The sequence below is a fragment of the Trichomonascus vanleenenianus genome, assembly GCF_965637985.1.
Source record: "Trichomonascus vanleenenianus strain CLIB 3782 genome assembly, contig: TRVA0_014S, whole genome shotgun sequence".
NCBI classification, from domain to species: Eukaryota; Fungi; Ascomycota; class Dipodascomycetes; order Dipodascales; family Trichomonascaceae; genus Blastobotrys; species Blastobotrys vanleenenianus.
The window spans coordinates 277,485-294,445 of record NW_027481873.1 but is presented as its reverse complement, the minus strand read 5'-3'; the positions used below and the strand labels follow the sequence as shown (position 1 = coordinate 294,445).

At 50.1% G+C, this 16,961-nt stretch overlaps 6 protein-coding genes across 6 annotated transcripts; 2 read left to right on the top strand and 4 right to left on the bottom strand.

The window, feature by feature from the left end:
* Positions 1 to 1,793: 1,793 nt before the first annotated feature.
* TRVA0_014S02982 (uncharacterized protein) lies at positions 1,794 to 3,017 on the bottom strand (the record flags this gene model as incomplete). Its single annotated transcript, XM_076684344.1, has 1 exon — positions 1,794 to 3,017. One exon carries the CDS (start codon positions 3,015 to 3,017, stop codon positions 1,794 to 1,796), a length of 1,224 nt encoding a protein of 407 aa, XP_076541552.1.
* A 910-nt stretch (positions 3,018 to 3,927) lies between these two features.
* MUB1 (MYND-type zinc finger protein MUB1) lies at positions 3,928 to 5,784 on the bottom strand (the record flags this gene model as incomplete). Its single annotated transcript, XM_076684343.1, has 1 exon — positions 3,928 to 5,784. One exon carries the CDS (start codon positions 5,782 to 5,784, stop codon positions 3,928 to 3,930), a length of 1,857 nt encoding a protein of 618 aa, XP_076541551.1.
* Positions 5,785 to 7,191: 1,407 nt separating this feature from the next.
* PCL9 (PHO85 cyclin-9) lies at positions 7,192 to 8,112 on the bottom strand (the record flags this gene model as incomplete). The annotated part of the gene is made up of 1 exon (XM_076684342.1): positions 7,192 to 8,112. The coding sequence occupies one exon, from the start codon at positions 8,110 to 8,112 to the stop codon at positions 7,192 to 7,194; it is 921 nt and encodes a 306-aa protein (XP_076541550.1).
* A 2,097-nt stretch (positions 8,113 to 10,209) lies between these two features.
* MTG2 (putative GTPase MTG2) lies at positions 10,210 to 11,664 on the bottom strand (the record flags this gene model as incomplete). Its single annotated transcript, XM_076684341.1, has 1 exon — positions 10,210 to 11,664. One exon carries the CDS (start codon positions 11,662 to 11,664, stop codon positions 10,210 to 10,212), a length of 1,455 nt encoding a protein of 484 aa, XP_076541549.1.
* A 1,437-nt stretch (positions 11,665 to 13,101) lies between these two features.
* TRVA0_014S02894 (uncharacterized protein) lies at positions 13,102 to 14,061 on the top strand (the record flags this gene model as incomplete). Its single annotated transcript, XM_076684340.1, has 1 exon — positions 13,102 to 14,061. One exon carries the CDS (start codon positions 13,102 to 13,104, stop codon positions 14,059 to 14,061), a length of 960 nt encoding a protein of 319 aa, XP_076541548.1.
* A 384-nt stretch (positions 14,062 to 14,445) lies between these two features.
* ARP8 (Arp8p) lies at positions 14,446 to 16,655 on the top strand (the record flags this gene model as incomplete). Its single annotated transcript, XM_076684339.1, has 2 exons — positions 14,446 to 14,476; positions 14,527 to 16,655. The coding sequence occupies exon 2, from the start codon at positions 14,571 to 14,573 to the stop codon at positions 16,653 to 16,655; it is 2,085 nt and encodes a 694-aa protein (XP_076541547.1). The 5' UTR covers positions 14,446 to 14,476; positions 14,527 to 14,570.
* Between the last annotated feature and the right edge of the window lie 306 nt (positions 16,656 to 16,961).

Below are 16,961 nucleotides of genomic sequence, written 5' to 3'. Positions count from 1 at the left end.
CCAGGCTACTTAATGTTCTGCCATTGATTATATTTTAATGTTTATATTGAGTCGGCTGTTGAAGCCAAATGTTTAGACACAGTCTTCCTTAGCGTTAGCTTAGACTCTAATCAAGATATATTATTATTATGATATTTTTGGTTTAATTGTGCGTCTTTTGGTGCAAGGATGATCATTCTCCCTAGTCGATGACATAATCTCTCGGTACTGGCTTTGCAATGGCGTTTGTTTGAGTGGATATAGCTTTTGAATTGCACACATATAAGCATATCCTGCGTCCAGAAAGATGATATTCCCTTGAAGGGACCGCAAGCCCTACAGCAGCCGGCAAGGGGCAGCAATAAGTATGAATGAATGAATCTTTTGCCCGCTACCGTTTCAAATAAGTAATATTGTCCCACTGGCCGTGACAGTAAGCCTTACATAGTAGGTGCAGTAACAAGGAGGGGTTTAGGGCTCCGTCACCGCCTCTAGATTCTGTGCCCTCGATAACAAAGGTCGCCTCCCTGATCCCAGGGAACAAGCGGTATTTTGCAAGCTCATATGGCAACTTCATTCGCAACACGGAATGCGATGAAATGAATAAATTTCGAGCCCGTTGCGACTGTGTCACCAAGTTATAGTACATAGTACATCAACATATTTGTCCGCTAAGCAGACATTTCAACATATTATAAATCAATGAAAATCAAAAACCTTTGGTTGATGGGGCCGATTTCCTTAGCGCCGAGGCGCTAATTGCACGAGGGAAAACCCTTTCTTCTAGAGCAAGAACAGGTAGAACATCATCGATGACACCGCTCCCGCAAAATACCGGGAAATCATTACCACCGATAAGAAAGATTACATGCATCTGTATTTAAGTAATGTCTCTGGCCTTCGGCCCCTCAAGGACGTTAATAGATTTTCATTCATAGGGCTTGTATAATGTTATTTGAAATGGCTAACTTGATAATGCTCTTTGCTGATGCTAGAAAACTCCATTCAATACATACATACAAACTATCAAGTTACAATACATATTAAGTGGGTCTCACAGCTGCATCACATAGGTGCCGTGGTGACTGCGTAAACCCCGAGCGTCAGAGTGACAGCTCTGTTAGGAAGCTAAACTCGCACTCTTCAACTCTACAATGGGCCTGTTTTGACTAATTAAATAATAAATTCCTTCGTTTGTGCCGAAGGTCGGCGGGTCATATATATATCAGCTAATCTTTGGCGAAGGGCCGTAGAGCCACGTATAGAGGGCATTCATTTGATCGGAAAAGGGCCGGTTTGCCTGGCCATGGGAATTGTAAAAAGGTCTGTTTGAATGAGGCGTAATTCTAGTGATAGTTCCATGCACCTATAATCCTCCAATTGTCAAGTGCTTTAATAATTTTATCAATAATAATTGTAAGCGAAAAGAATAACCTTTTAAAGATCCACTTTTCAATAAAAATGCCAGTTTGAGGTTATGGTAGAACCACGAAATGTACAAATATTACGGTATGCGGTCCGGTCTCCGCAATTCGACACAACAATCCTACTGACTAGGGTCATTGGTCAATCTAAGTTCCGGATATAATCGAGCAATAATGAATATTCAACTCTCATTTATACCTGCATCTTTATAAAGAGCTCTTCCGCCATTACCTTTGAAAGGATAGGAATCCGTTGATGCTCCGTCAATTATAAATTTACCACTTTTGAGTTTGCAAATAACCGCTAACAGAAAGACAGAATCTGTAATTGCTGCATAAAAGGAAATCCATCAATCTATTAATCCGTTATCATGTCTTTGTCAAATTAAGCTAATATCGTACTTCCTGAAGCTGGACCTTATCGTTTCGCGTCAATCCAAACCCTGGCTTGTTCATATCGGACACCCTAATCTTGCCGTTGTGTGGGATGACCTCATCGACAAACAGATCACCAAACACCGGCAACACCTTGTCGGCATTTGGCGCAGTAGAGAGATACTCCTGGAACGGAGTGTTCGGCTGGGAAACCATAAAGTGGTAGCTGTAAGCACCCGAAGCGTGTGGAACGACTGGGATATCATATGCACTAGCCATTGCGCTGACTCGAAGCAGCTCAGTGAGACCGCCAACCCACATGACGTCTGGCTGGATAATGTCGACGCTTCGGCTGGTGATGAGGTCCCGGAAACCGTACCGCGTATACTCATGCTCACCGGTAGTCAGCTTGACAAACGGAATTGCCTGCTTCATTCGGGTGTAGGAGTCCGCGGTCTCGTCAGGACTCAGGGTCTCCTCGAGCCAGTTCAGGTTCAAATGCTTGGTGGCATTGGCAAGCTCAATGGTGTATGGCACAGTCAGAGACATCCAACAGTCCACCATGAGTGGGAAGTCATCGCCGACCTGGGATCGATGAGACTCGAGGAACTTGACGTTCTTCCTGAGACCCTCGTGGCCATCGTCTGGACCATACGGAAGAGGCACCTTGGCGCCCCAGAAGCCAAGCTTCTTCGCGGCCAACGGGTTCACGCCAGTGCAGTAGAAGCTGATTTCGTCCTTAACGGCACCGCCAATGAGCTTGTAAACCGGCTCGTTTCGCAGCTTGCCCAGCAGATCCCACAGGGCGAGATCAACTGCCGAGATCGCAGCCACCGGCAGACCCTTGCGGCCGTAGAACAGAGAGGCCCGGTACATCTGGTCCCATAGACGGTTGATATCCCGCGGATCAGATCCGATCAGGAACCGCCTGAAGTGCTTCTGGATGAGGAAGCAGGCCGGCTCACCGCCGAGGCCCGTCGCGAAGCCGACCGTGCCGTCAGATGCCTCGATCTCGACATGGCACGATCCCAACACATTGATGCCGAAGTCGACTCGCGACTTGCTGTGCTCCGGGTATCTCGACATGGGAGTGGAGAACTTGGAGTCAATGAGCCAGTGGCCTGCCGCGACGTCGTGGTAATCGCCGCCTGAGGCTCCGCCGCTGCCATCCGGCTTCTTGTCCGGGTTGATGTATGTCCTGATGTTCTTGATAGTGATCCCTTGTGTGTTTGTAACCATCTTCTTCGTCTTTCCTGCCTAACGCCTGTTCTGAACGTCTTCGGGGCTCTCTTATATATACGCTAATGTGCAGCCATATTGTGGGGGAGTGAACTCGTTCGGCCCTTTGATAGTCCGCTACCCCACATAAGCGAGACCCCCTCCCTTTTCCCTCCCCCCCCCCGCCTGCGGGCATCGCTAAATCATCCGACGTCACATTCTATACAGGGCACGCAGTGGAGTCGGGTCTTTCGAGCCTCTTCGAATACTATTTTATTGGTTGGTATAATGTTTAAGAGGCGTCCAAGAGTTCAACTTGAGTGCATTCCAAGCAAATTATAATTCGTAGTGTAGAGCAGCGTTTGGTGATTGAGGGGAAAGCGATACGCCGAAGTTCCGTTACCGGAGAAGCTAAGGCCCGTTTCGTACCATCATCGGCGCAGTCGCCGAGACTAATAGCGGTTGTTAGCTAGACGAGTGATACTCGATAAGATCTTTTCATGTAGAGATAATAGAAGTGTGGGGTATATAATTGGTATTTCGGGGGCATTCTGTGGTATTTCGTGGTATTTGATGGTATTTCACGGTATTTGATGGACCCAGTCTTCCAACTGCTTGTGTATGATCGTCTTGAGTCTTTGAGAAGTTGAGGACTGGTTTGATAGGTAGAAAGGTCCATATATCATCAAGTATAATGGAAAGCCGTATCATCAAGTAAATATCAAGTAAATGGAATGCCATATCACCAAGTATATCGAGAGCCATATCATCAAGTATATAATGATGAGCCAGTATAATAGAAGACTTATCGAATAACGCACACCAATGCAATAAATAACAGTAAAAATACAATATATACAACCATGAGCAGGACAGCATGCCTTGACACAACATCGAAGAATTAACATGCAATAATAAATTATATCCTTTGCTACAAGGCGGGCGATGCCGAGGCCATCGAGGTAGATACCTGTGGCTCTGCGACGGTGGGTGTAGCGGCAGTAGGAGTCGGCACGTCTTGTTCCTGCTGCTGTTCTGGCCCTTGTTGCTGCTGTAGTTCCTGCGGTCGCCCACGGTGGTGGTGATGATGGTGATGGTGATGCGATGATGACGATTCCTGCCTTGATGATGTGGTGGAGGAAGATGCATTGTTGTTTTCAGACCGGTCGCCACACGGAGAGCACCAGTAACGATGGTATCCCCATGCCTGAAGCTGGCACGGCTTGGAGCAGTATCGCGATCGCTTGCACCGGCGGCACTTTGCAAACTGCCGCGGGTATTCCTCCCACTTGCCGCATGCAAACGACGCGCACTGTCTAATGCCGCCACGACTCTCGTCCTTACGACACGAATTGCGCATAACGACACCGGCCCAGTACTGGATGTCCTTGGGGTACATCTTGAGCGTGAACTTCTCTACTAGCGGGAACAGGTTCACGGGCGTAGCATTGGTGTACTCCGGGCTCAGGTTGGCGCTGGTCGCCTCGAAATCGTACTCTTCGTAGTCGAGCTTCTCTGAATCGGCATCCGAGTCCTCTGCATTGTCGTAGCCTCGGCCAAGCTTGTCCTCGATCTCGCTGCCTTCTTCTTCCTCGTCGTCGTCGCTAGAAGCTGCTGCGGCGGTGTTGTTCTTGTTGACAAACGGGCAGCAGCCAGCGCCAGACGGGTTATAGAAGGGAGCAAAGATGTGGGGCAGCTTGAGCTCGGAATCGACGCCAGGGAGGCTCGGGTGGTTGTTGGCATTGTAGATCTCTGGCTCGGGGACGGATTGCATGACCACGGACGGAATGGAGTAGCGCTCACGCACCGACAGCTGCGGTACGAGATGCGAGTTCTGGAACGTGGGCTTGAGGTATGGGTACTTGGACACAAAGGCGAGGATTTCGAGCGCCCAAATGACGTCCTCCTCGGCGGGGCGCACAATGTCTCTATAAAACTGTCGTGGAGAAACAGGATCCGAGCCGCCGCTGTTGTTAAGCGTCGCTGAAAGGTTCCGCTGCTGCTGCTGCTGCTGCCGTCGCTGCCCATTATTGTTTGTGGCAGTGGTGGTGGTAGCTCCGGTGGCATCAGTGGTGGCCGTGGTAGCGGCGACTTGCTGCGGCTGAAGCGGCAGCCGCTCGCGCCGCATCTCCTGCGGCATCATACCCTCATGGGTTGCAACGGTGGTGGTGGGGTGGGGCTGCGCGCGCGTTGGGACCATACGGCTGAAAACGGCAGCACCAGGATTAGTATTACCAGCCGCGTCATTGGGGCCAGTGGCGGTGGTGGAGGCCGGCTCGGCGAGGGTGGCGAATTCAACCGCCGACGCGGCTTGAGCAACCTCCTGGGGGAACTGGACGTTTTCAATCTGCTGCACGTCCTCGGTGATGGTAGTGTTAATAGAGCTTGCAATTGAAGTAGTGGAGGAGGCCAGGGTCGGCGTGTTGGACACAATGGACTGCGCGTCCGGGTCCTGGCGCTGGTTGAGCTGCTGCTGAAACAAAAACCGTCTATGCATCTGAATGTTGCGCAGGCTCATGCTCATCTGGCGGTTGAGCATCGACTCGTACTCCGTGATGGCCAGATAGTTGTCGAGGATCGTCGTAATGACGGGAATGAGCCCGGCGTCAACGGCACGACACCGAATGTGTTCCGTACCGCGGGTGCCCAGGAATACGAGGCACTGGAACGCCAGGGCCCACTTCCATGCCAGCATCATCTCGCTCGAGTACTGATACTTGTACGACTTACAGTCCTTGCGACACCCATCTTTAAGAATGGCTACCAGGCGCTCGAGGCCTCCGTCCATGCATAGCGTATCGCGAACGCGCGCCGACGTCGAGGTCAGGTACGCCAGGTTGTTTAACGAGTTGAGGAGCGGCTTATCGGAGGTACAGTCGAGCGCCCGCCGGTCGTAGAGCGTCGTTGTCAGTACGATCGACGCACAATTCGACGGCACCGATCTGAAGTTGGCTTCTCTCATTCTCGAAACACTCGGGGAGAAGCTTGATTAAATTGGGGGGAGGGGTGTGGGTTTCGGTCCTTAGTGGAAAAAGTCGCCACAGCAAAATTTCATCAAAACAAAAAATTAAAAAAAAAAAACCGCAGTCGTCGTTAACAATAAATAAGAATTTTCAATCAAGTCAGAAAAAAAACCTCTCCTGGCATCTAATTTCCTTTATATCCTCTTCCGATCCTCTTTTTGCCACTGCTCTGACAAAAACCCCCGTGTCGTGTGTGAAGGTTGTATGTAGGTGGGAGGAACCGGCCTGTCGGCAGCGCGCCCACCCCGGGGCGGCACGTAACAAGCGAACGTAACTTGATTGCTTTGCCACCGAAAATAAATTAAGGCGGCGGCGGGCGGGGCGGCCGGCCCTCCGCGCCGCATGTCGCTAATACACACACGGCTATCCTTCCATTCGTGGAAATAAATCCATCTCTTGGTGGAAATACCCTTTTTATTGATACACGGAATTATCTTCTATTTTAGTATGGTAATATTGGAATTACTATGTCATTATTTTGCTTTAGGCGGTACTGGTCGGAACCCCCGCTACTGGTAGCCCGTTGTGTGTGCGGGAGCGGGCGCCCGTTACAGCCGTGCGTTACTGGCCCATTCAAGCAGTCCGAACAGCAGGGCGACTGTGCATTATGCATCCCCCAATACGCGCCTAGCGGTTAGTCAGAGATTGCTCCAAGTGGTGTGTTTCTGACTCGACACTTTTCTTGCTTCATGTTTAGTTGTAGGTCATTGAAGTCATCACAGACGAGTTTATCTGCAGATGTCGGGGGAGGCATCGGTTCTCTTGGGGGGCCAGCCCCCAAACCCCCCCGTAGCTCCGCTTCGCGGAGGTGTTCCTACAAAAACCTGCAGGTGAAATGGTCTAGGACATATTGCGTAAACAGTGCTTTAACGAAGTCAGGTTTAATCAATTCCATTGATCTCAAAAGGGGACTGGTAGAGTTCCTCCGCGAAGCAGAGCTACGGGGGGTTTGGGGGGCTGGCCCCCCAAGTGAAGCACAGAGGTTTCTCCTTTGGAATCAATAGAATTGTACTAGTTATCGCGTTCATGAATAGCCAAGAGTTCCTCCGCGAAGCGGAGCTACGGGGGGTTAGGGGGGCTGGCCCCCCAAGTCAATTGAATAGCAGGAGTTCAAAAAAATGCAGAATAAATACAATAAATAAGGTAAGTCTATACAGGAAGAAGATTAAAAGTTAGTACACTGGCTCGGAGTCGCGGTTCCAGAAGCGCGAGAGCAGATTAAGGCTGCGCTGTTTCCTTGGCTGGTGAGTAGTGGCCGAGTTGACAGTAGGCAGTGGCGGGTGGGCCAGCTGGCTGTAGCGGTACTCTGGCGACGGGTTGCCAGAGGAGTATGGCGAAGGTGTGGAGCTGTGCGAGAGCTGGGGCGCTGGCTGGTACTTTGTGGGGGAGACTGGTGGAGACGGATAGTACGACTGGTGATGCGATGGGGTCGACTCGAGCGGCTGAGGCCGCAGGGATCGCGAAGATCGGTGCTTCTTCATGGATTGTGGTGGAGACTGCATCTGGTACTGATACTGGAGCATTAGCTCGCGCTCGCGCTGCTCTTGCAGCTGCAGAAGCTGCACCTTGATTGGGGCCAGGAACGGAGCAAAGTGCTCGTAGAGGTGCTTTTCGGTGACTCGCACGTCCCAGTCGAGCAGGTAGAGCAACTGTTTTTCCATGAGGTTAACTTCTTCGAGTGAGAAGAGGCCACCCGTGTGACGAGCCCAGTAGAAGTTCTTTGGGGACGAGTCGTTCAGGTTCTTTGCGGCCAGAATAAGGCATGCAAGGAAGACGCGGTGTCTCGTGCATGGGATGCCCTTGCTCATTGGCGGCAGCTTCGCGCGCAATCGCGCAAGATACACCAGCGTCGTCATGAGGGTGCCGGTCTGGACGTTGGAGCGCTTGACAAGGGTGCAGATGAAGTCATAGAGCGACGGCAGCTTGCTGCCGGATTGTGTGGTCGGGCCAGTGGGGCTGGCAGGTGGAGATGGGTACGAATACTGCGTGTCGTAGCATTGGATGACTGTCGACGTCGTCGAGACCAGGTATGAGATCATGGACGAGTTGACGGGGCAGCTGACGAATGCATTGAGGGCCTCTCGATCCGACATTTTTTTATTCAATTGGTCGATTTTCTTTGGTGTTCAATTGAATATATATTAAAAGGGTTGAACAATGAGTTTGGCGCAGCCCGTTATCAACTTTAACTCAGGTCGAGGCTGGTTAAAATTAAAATGCAAAATTACCGGTGAACAGTAATTGGAGAAAGTCTAATGAACGGAAAGTCTTTCTAACCGGATAGTGAACGGCGGTTGTTGTAACTGTGCTCAAAAAGGAAGGTTCAATCAACGATGCTGTTGATATAATGGTGAAGCTGATGACGATGGAAGAAGCTGGTGAAATGAAAAAAAAGACAACTGGAACCCCACCATTATTTATAAACGTGTACCCTGGTTCCTAGTCCCTGGCCATTTTCCACCATCTGTATCATTTGGATCCTCATACAATTGACAGGTACGGAAAAGTAACCAGTGCAGCCCAGCCTCCTGCGTAGGTTGCTTTTTCCACGGGCCACACCCTTGGCTCCTGGCTAGCCACGCCTTGCAGCCTCCAGCCATTTTCACCACTCTACAGCAGGGGGTCGCGAAGCGATCTCGCACGCATTTCGCGCCAAAAGCAACATTATTACCGCTGTTAGTACTGTACTGGCACTTTATGTGGTCGGTTCTGGACCTCATTATTATTTCACCATTCTGCTACAGTAATATTCCTACTACTGTAATATTCTTACCACTACTGTAATAATTCTTTACTGCTATAGTAATAATTCTAACATGTGTATTCTGTACTACTTGAATAATGATTGGCTAAAATTGTTAGTAAAACGGATACACTCATCTGAAACGGCAATGGGGTCAGTAAGTATGGTATTGGATGTTACCTGGTCCTCATAAGCAAGAAGAGAACAAAAGTATCCTGCTCAGACTGGTGCACAGCATAATGCTCATCATATCCAATCGCCGTTTCCACAAAATTAAATTGACTTACCTCTTCCGCCCTCTGGTGAAGAAAGGGGAAAAAAGGAAGAAAGGGAGGGAGAGTCTCGGGCTGTTTTAGGAACCGCGACGAGCCGACCACGCATCTCGCGCGCACCACCCAAACGCGACGCGCGCACCCCCCAAACTGTGACTGTGTCTGCTCTTTGGGACCACACCACCCCCCCTGTCTAATTTAATTACCGCATTGGGGCCCCTGTCACATAATAACGATCTCGCATGCAATCGGGGACATGCAGTGGTCATTATCTCTACGACGCGAATGGATTTTGCCCCAATCCGGCAATGCCCCAAGATCTCGATCGGCTGGTAACCCTCCTCTCTCAATTCACTCCTCTAGGGAGTTGAGGAGGCGTTGTCGTTACCATGGTATAGACTTCCCCCCTACTACAATGATGTAAGGCCAGTTTCAAGGAACCATTGGCTACTCTACTTGTAATACCCGTATCTTTATCTGTACTCCACGTAAGAGATGTACAAGAGATACGACTAGGCGCGTTGGCTATGCGCCGTAATGTCAATCCCGTAATATAATTCTGCACTGTAGTACAGCGTACGTAGCGCATTACTTGTAATTGCTATACAATATAGGCATGGTGTAATAGAGTACAGTACTACAAATCTTACAGTTGCTCTCTCAATCCCTGTCTGGCCGGTCTTTGACTGATGGAACGATTGTCTTAAGTGTCCACCCCTGTTCCTAGATTCGATTCAACTGGTACCTCCGACGCAAATATCCACATGTTGGAGAACCTACACACGTGGAAAGAACCCAGCATATCGCAATCTACTGTGTAATACGTATGTGTATACGTCAACTGGTATGGAAGGTTATACGGCTATCACCAGTATTGGCCCGATTAGGCCAATTATTTATTCCCCTTCCTGAGAAATTTAATTCCAAAACGGTAAAAACCGTTCTCGTCCCCAAAGGAGGTTGGAATGTAGGACCTCCCTCCCCCTTTGGGGCCCTGAAGTGGTCGGACCACTCCAACACGATAGACATACAGCTCCTGCTGGACACATAGCGGATCTCCTGCCGGGCATATGTAGCGGATAAGACTGCGGATTCAGGTACGAGACAACTCCTAGCCACAAATAAAGTATGATCGCCGTATTCAGCGTTGAGCAAAAACCATTGGAGAATATTGGCTATGCCTTGGCAATGCTGCCCATGGCCTGGATAACCGCCTCAACATTCTCCGACTTTTTCGCACAGCACGGAATCACCATCCACTCTTCATTGAGCTCTGCAACGTACTGCTTGAGTTCCCGGAACTTCTCCTGGGCTCCCTCGACGTCCGCCTTCGTCGCAATGACCAGCACTTGGCGCCCCGCCATTCGCTCCTCGCCAAGCTCCGCTAGCAATACATCCAGATCCCCACACACGTCATGGCGATCTAACGCGGAAACAAACACAATGCCCTTGGATCTCTCGATGTGCCGCAGGAAATCCAGCCCCATGCCCTTATCGGCGCTGCTGCCCCTGATGATACCTGGAATGTCCGCCACGGTAAACGAATCCCCCGTTACCCCATCCGAAATGGTGCCTACCGTGGGATTGAGCGTCGTAAATTCCCAGTGTCCTACGCGCGGGCGGGCTCGACTAATGGCTCGCAGCAGAGTGCTCTTCCCTGCATTGGGCAGCCCTACAAGGCCTAGATCCGCCAGCAGCTTCAGCTCCAGCAGGAAGAACGCCTCGATGTTGCCCCGCCCTCGCTTTGCAAACCGCGGATTACGGATCGTAGGCGTGTGGAAGTGCATGTTGCCCATGCCGCCGCGCCCGCCTTTGAGCAGCAGCTGCGGCGCTCCAGCCTCGTCGAGATCGAGCCCGTCCAGCGGGAATAAGTCCTCCTTCTCCTCCTGCCGCCGCGTAATCAAATCATAAAACTTGACCTTGCGCTTGAGGTTCTGGAAGTACTCCTTAGCAACGTGATACTCCTCGTCCTTATCCTTGAAGATCCACCCCTCGCCGTCGGCATAACTCTCGCGATTCAGCGCAATGTCCACCTCCTCGATATACTCGTTCTCGACGGCTTGCATGGGAATGTCAATCTCGTTGACGGTCTCAACAGCTTCGACCCCTTCGGGGAGGTACTCGTGTAGCGTCTTGGGGTCTGGGATCCACCGCACTACTGTACCCACAGGCACGGTCAGGAGCACATTGTCGCCATTGCGCCCTGCCAGCTGCGTCGATCCTCCTGATCGCCCGTCCTCCGCTTTGTAGTGGAACCGGATCTTGTTGAGACTCGTCTCTCCTTCCACCGCCTGGATATAGACGGCGCCTCCGCGACCGCCGTCGCCGCCGTCTGGCGGGCCTTTGGCGCGGTTGGCGTCCCTCATGAAGGAGATCTTGCCGTCTCCGCCTTTGCCCGACGCCAAGCGGACAATTTTCAAGTCCTGGAATCGCGTCCGTTCGAGGTTGTGCTGCCGTTGTTTGTACGCTCGGGGCGAGTACGGGAGTCTGTAATTGATATCTTGGTAATGCAAAGGTTCGGGGACGTTGCCTCGTTCGTATAGATCAGCTTCTTCCTCTGTGTCTTCTATTCCTTTGACTGGAGTTGAGCTGTGGAATTCGCCCCTTTGCTGGAGCAAAATTCTTTTCATGGGTGCATAGGCTGAGGCAATGGCTCTATTTGGCCTCAACATCTCGAGGCGTCTGATAAGCCCCCGTCCGCTATAGCGAGTAGTCATGGCTCTGTTGTTCAATGCCTTTCTATATTTACAGCCCTGAAAAGCAGGCAATAGAGTTTTCTAGGGAAGCACGGCGCTTTTTGGTGCTCGTTACAGTGCTATGAATGACTTGGAGCTCCAGTGCTTCGTAGATTGTGGACGTTATTTGATGGGGTTGATCTCGAATTTTTCGCTATCTATGAGATTTTTCACTAACGTTGGGTGAAATATCTACCTAGTAATTCATTTTACTTAATTATTTCGCTGCCATTAGGGCCATTTATCCGCTGCCATAGGACCAGCTATGAATTGTGAAATACGTCACATGCCAAGTGACTAATGATATAGTGAGCCAGAGGTGACGTTAGTTTATGATTACAGTTTCTGTAGTGCTGCTTACTGTTGGCTTGCTAGTGGGCCGGTTGGCCGGCGTGTGGGGAGAACCTCAAGTATGCACTTGCTCGGACAGACCATCTGGCAGGAGCAGTCCGATACAATCCAGCAAAAAGTTTAGTTTATGAGCATATAAAAATGAACCTCAATTGGTCCTCTGCGATGCGGGGCCCACCGCTGTGCTTTACAATCGTTGTTGGCGTAACTACATAATTTGTAACAACATTTGTAACACAACGCTTACACCAATAGCTACTGTAGTACCCTACAGCGCACAAAGATCTTTTCTACAGCTCTGTTTTTGCAACCATAATTGCTGTTAAGTAGCTCAAATAAAATAATTGGTATTGTTCTATACTTTTACCATTATTAAGAATTCATTCAGCAGAGCAACCACAATTGAATTCGTATCATGGTACCTGTTGTGGGTAATACTGTGCGTATCAGGTTTATAGCTCTGTTTCGGCAATAATAATAGCCAAAAGCTACTGCTGAACAGTTTACAGGGAATAGTAGGTATATATCTCTTCCGCTACTCTCACCCTTTTTTAGGATACATCCGTCAGAACAATTCACTATTGAATTCGTATCTTGGTACTTAAATACCGGTAACTAATTACACGTATCATTTTCCTATGCGACACCCTGAGATAGATCTTGACCGTGTAAATCCGTATGTGTGGGACAGTTAGATTGTTCTACGGGTAAATTGTGATAAGGTTGCTCACACCAGTCTCTGGTCTGTCAGCTTGATCTGAATCTCAATGGATGGACATTCTTGAGGTTCTTAAGAAGATATTACTAGTCATTTCTTATTAAACGGGAGTTGATTGGAACTCTGTATCATAATTAGTTTTGCTGAATGCCATCTGCAAGTTTGAGTCTTTGTTTTACCGTAGGTAACTCTAATTAATTAAGGAAGGGGAGCTATTTATACGCGCCACCTTCCAAGATAGACGCCAATAAATTGTAATCAACATGGCGCTCCTGGTAGATGAAAGATATCATGTCCTTAAGGATATTCAATTATATCCTTATAATCCTATCAGTCAGCCCGATAAGGTGGAAAGATTGTTACACATTCCAAACAGGACGGACCAGAATCCTTTCGTACCACTGCCTCAAAGACCACCTTTTGTGACCGAAGATAAGGTGACGATTCAGCTACGCTTTGAGGTACGACCACCTTTTGAAACCTCTCCTCGCTTCTTTGAGGCTACCGTCAAGAACGCTCCAAGCAAATTGGGTCTCCCGCTCGACCGTCAAGTGATAGTGGAAATCTATGATCCATATTCCTGGGACATTTGCGCGACGGAGCGGTCGCAAAATAGCTTCTTACATACCATTGCTTGTTACAGGAAACTTCAGCATCTTCAAGGCAAATTCATTCCACGGTACTATGGGTCGTTTATTATGATGGCGACCTCCGGCCTTGATCTTGAACAAGAGAGTCGCGAAATTCCAGTCGTTCTCAGGGAATCTATCGATGGGTATTTTATGGACTATGTATCGCCGAAACAGCTGACGCTCGAGCAGCGACAGGAGATTATGGAAAAGGTGATCAATGCAGAAAGAGAACTTGATAAAGCTGGCGTATCGCTTGTAGTCAGCCTGCAGCCTCTCGCATTTCTTCTCGTCAGAGAGGGAGAAAGCTTTAGAGTTGTTGTATGGGTCTTTGCGTTCACTTCACTAGATCCCACGGCAAGTAGCATCTTTGCATGCCCCGGCCTTTTGCCCAGCGCTTTACTTAAATGGAAAGGAGAATTCCTTAAGAGATACGATTTTGATAGATTCGTGGATTGGCCTTGGGCTCTATGGCTATACGACAAGTATGGGCACGAATTGAATTCTATTAAGGAGTATCACATAAAACGGGTCTGGGGGCTTGATGAAGAAATTGAGAAAATTAGAAAAGAGAGTGAACGAACGAAGGACTAGGAGCGATAAAGCAGGAAAGTCAAGATGGAGGCAGGGCTGATAAAAAGAAGCAGGCTAGAAGTGTGAATAAAACAGGCCAGAGGAAAAAGGGCTTCCAAAGGAACCAAGAGCAGGAAATAGATATCTTTGGGGGAATTGGGCTCTTCCTTCGAGCTCTTCCTTTGTGCCGAGAAGTGTCGGCTGGTCAAATGTGTTGCTCACCTCCTGAAAGAGACCCCATCTACAATAAGTTGGCTTATTCATAGACTACGCGGCTACACGATTTTTAATTAATTAATTAATTAATTGCTTAATTTGGCAATTCTCAACAAATTAACACTAATTCAACTAATAAAAGTGATCGATCCCAAAATTCCACCAGCGCCATCTCACCAGAACTGACTAGAACTGAACTTCGTTGACGCTAAAACGCCAAGTAAGTTGATAAAAAGCACCCCCGATAGAGATTATACTAACCTTGAAAAGCTATAACCATTTTTGCCACAGTCCCCACGGATTAACCGCTAACCATGGAGAAAGAAGCATCGGAGACTCCACAGACGCCGTCGCAAAACGACAAGCCCAAGCCTAAACGCGGCGGATCCAAGCCTATCCTCAAGGTATCCGGCATAGGGCGCGTAGAGAACCCTGCCAAGGCTACTCTGTTCGCCCCCATAGCGCCAATCAACCAGAAAAATTACTACACAGACTACCTTAAGCGAGACGACCAGATTGTGTTCTACCGCGAGCTCAACGAGCGGCTGGCCAGAGAGAAGGAAAAAGACAAGGAAAAGGAGGCCGAGAGAGAACGCGAGAAAGAAGAGGGTGTTGAGCCTGCCGAGGAAGAGCCAATTGGAGCCAGAACGATTGTTCTGCACCCCGGGTCGCGAAACCTGCGGATTGGAACCGCTAGCATGGCCTACCCCAAGACTGTCCCCAACGTTATTGCCCACAGAGTAGACACTCCTCCTTCTCAAGACGAGAGTCAAAATGGATACGCTGACGAGGAAGAGGAGGATGGATTTGAGCAGTCGCGCAAAGTTGTTCAGGACGATTTGATCACGAGAATGCGGTTCTACAAGCGTAGAATCCTGCCAAGCTCATCGAATATGGCGACCAACTTCAATGCGCGCACGGTCCCCGAGGAGATCCCCGACCATAACGACCCGTATCGCGTAGAATGGACCGACGTGTCGGACGGCGGCAAGCGATACTACACAGGCACTCAGGCAGTGCACATCCCGCCGAACTCCTCCCCGAAATATACCCTCAAGTGGCCCATTCAAAACGGGTGTCTCAACGAGTACGATTACGAGTCGCCGCAGCAGGTTCTCGGCGATATCAGCCTCATTCTTGTCGACGCGCTCGAGGAACAACTCAGTATCACGTTCAGGCAATACCGAGACTACAACGTGGTGCTGCTGGTACCAGATCTCTACGATCGATCCTATCTCATAAATATGGTTTCCCTGATTTTGGGCATGGGCTTCGCCAACGTGTGCGTGCTCCAGGAGGCCATGGGTGCGACGTTTGGCGCAGGTATCTCTACAGCATGCATTATAGACATTGGCGCGCAAAAGACGAGTATCTGCTGCGTCGAGGAAGGCATGGTCGTCCCAGACTCGCGGGTTCTCATCCGATATGGTGGTGACGATATCACGCGGGCTCTAGCACGACTGCTAAAACGGTCAGAATTCCCGTACCGCGAGTTGGATATCAGTCGCCAGTACGACTGGGAGCTCGTAGAAGACCTCAAGAAGCGCTATGGCACTACTAACGATGCGGATGTGGCTGTTCAGCTGTACAACTTCTACCAGCGGGCACCGGGCCAGCGCACCCGCAAGTACCAGTTCAAGACGTTTGACGAAGTCATGGTGGCCCCGCTGGGGCTTTTCTATCCACAGCTGTTTGAAAACAATGTAAAATCGAAGCCGGTGGCCCTCAAGATGTCTAAAAGGTACTCGTTGTTCCCGCGGTCCGTCGACATCTACGAGAACCGGCCGAACGACCCAATATCAGACGCTCAGATCAACGTACACATGGGCACCATCGCGACGAACGGCGAGTCCTACTTCGAGACTGTCCAGCAGCAGTTCAAGGAGGAGCAGGACCTCCAGCAGAGTCAGACGGAGGAGAACAGCGACAAGAAAGATGGAACTACAGAACCACCTAAGGAGCTCGAAAGAGACGCCGCACAGCACCGGGCCTATGCCCAGCTGGACCAGACGCAGTCGCCGAGCATTGGGCTGGACCACGCCATTATAGAGTCGGTGACGCAGGCGGCCAAGAAGTCGGCGGCCCACCACACGACGCAGAACTTTTACGATAGTCTCATGGTAGTGGGCGGCAGCGGCAAGTTCAGTGCTTTCAGTCACCTGCTCACGGACCGAATCATGATGTTCAGGAACGCCGCAGAGCAGCGTCCCGACGCTGACGACGAGCGTGAGATCCAGGTTATGCCCATCCCGCGTGAGATGGATCCCGAGATCATCTCCTGGAAGGGCGGTAGCGTCTATGCCAAACTGAAAATTGTCAACGAGAACTGGGTCTCCAAGAAAGAATGGGACCTCCTTGGGGCCCGGTGCCTCCAGTACAAAGTCCTCTTCCTCTTCTAACCTCTCTTCTTCTAACGATACCTAATACATTCCTCCGTGAAGCGGAGCCACTCCAGTGACCAACGCAATTGGGGGGGACCAGTCCCCCCCAAACCCCCCTGGGGCTCCGCTTCGCGGAGAGATTGTAGCTATCAATTAATTGTAACGAGAAAACACGGGGGTCTGGGGGCTGGTCCCCCAGCTTCGGGAGCTCGAGGGCTGGCCCTCGAATACACTTCACTGCTTCAGTTGAGTTGGGGGCCAGCCCCCAAACGCCCGTAGCACCGCTTCGCGGAGGGGTGAATACCGAATATTAAATTATATCTA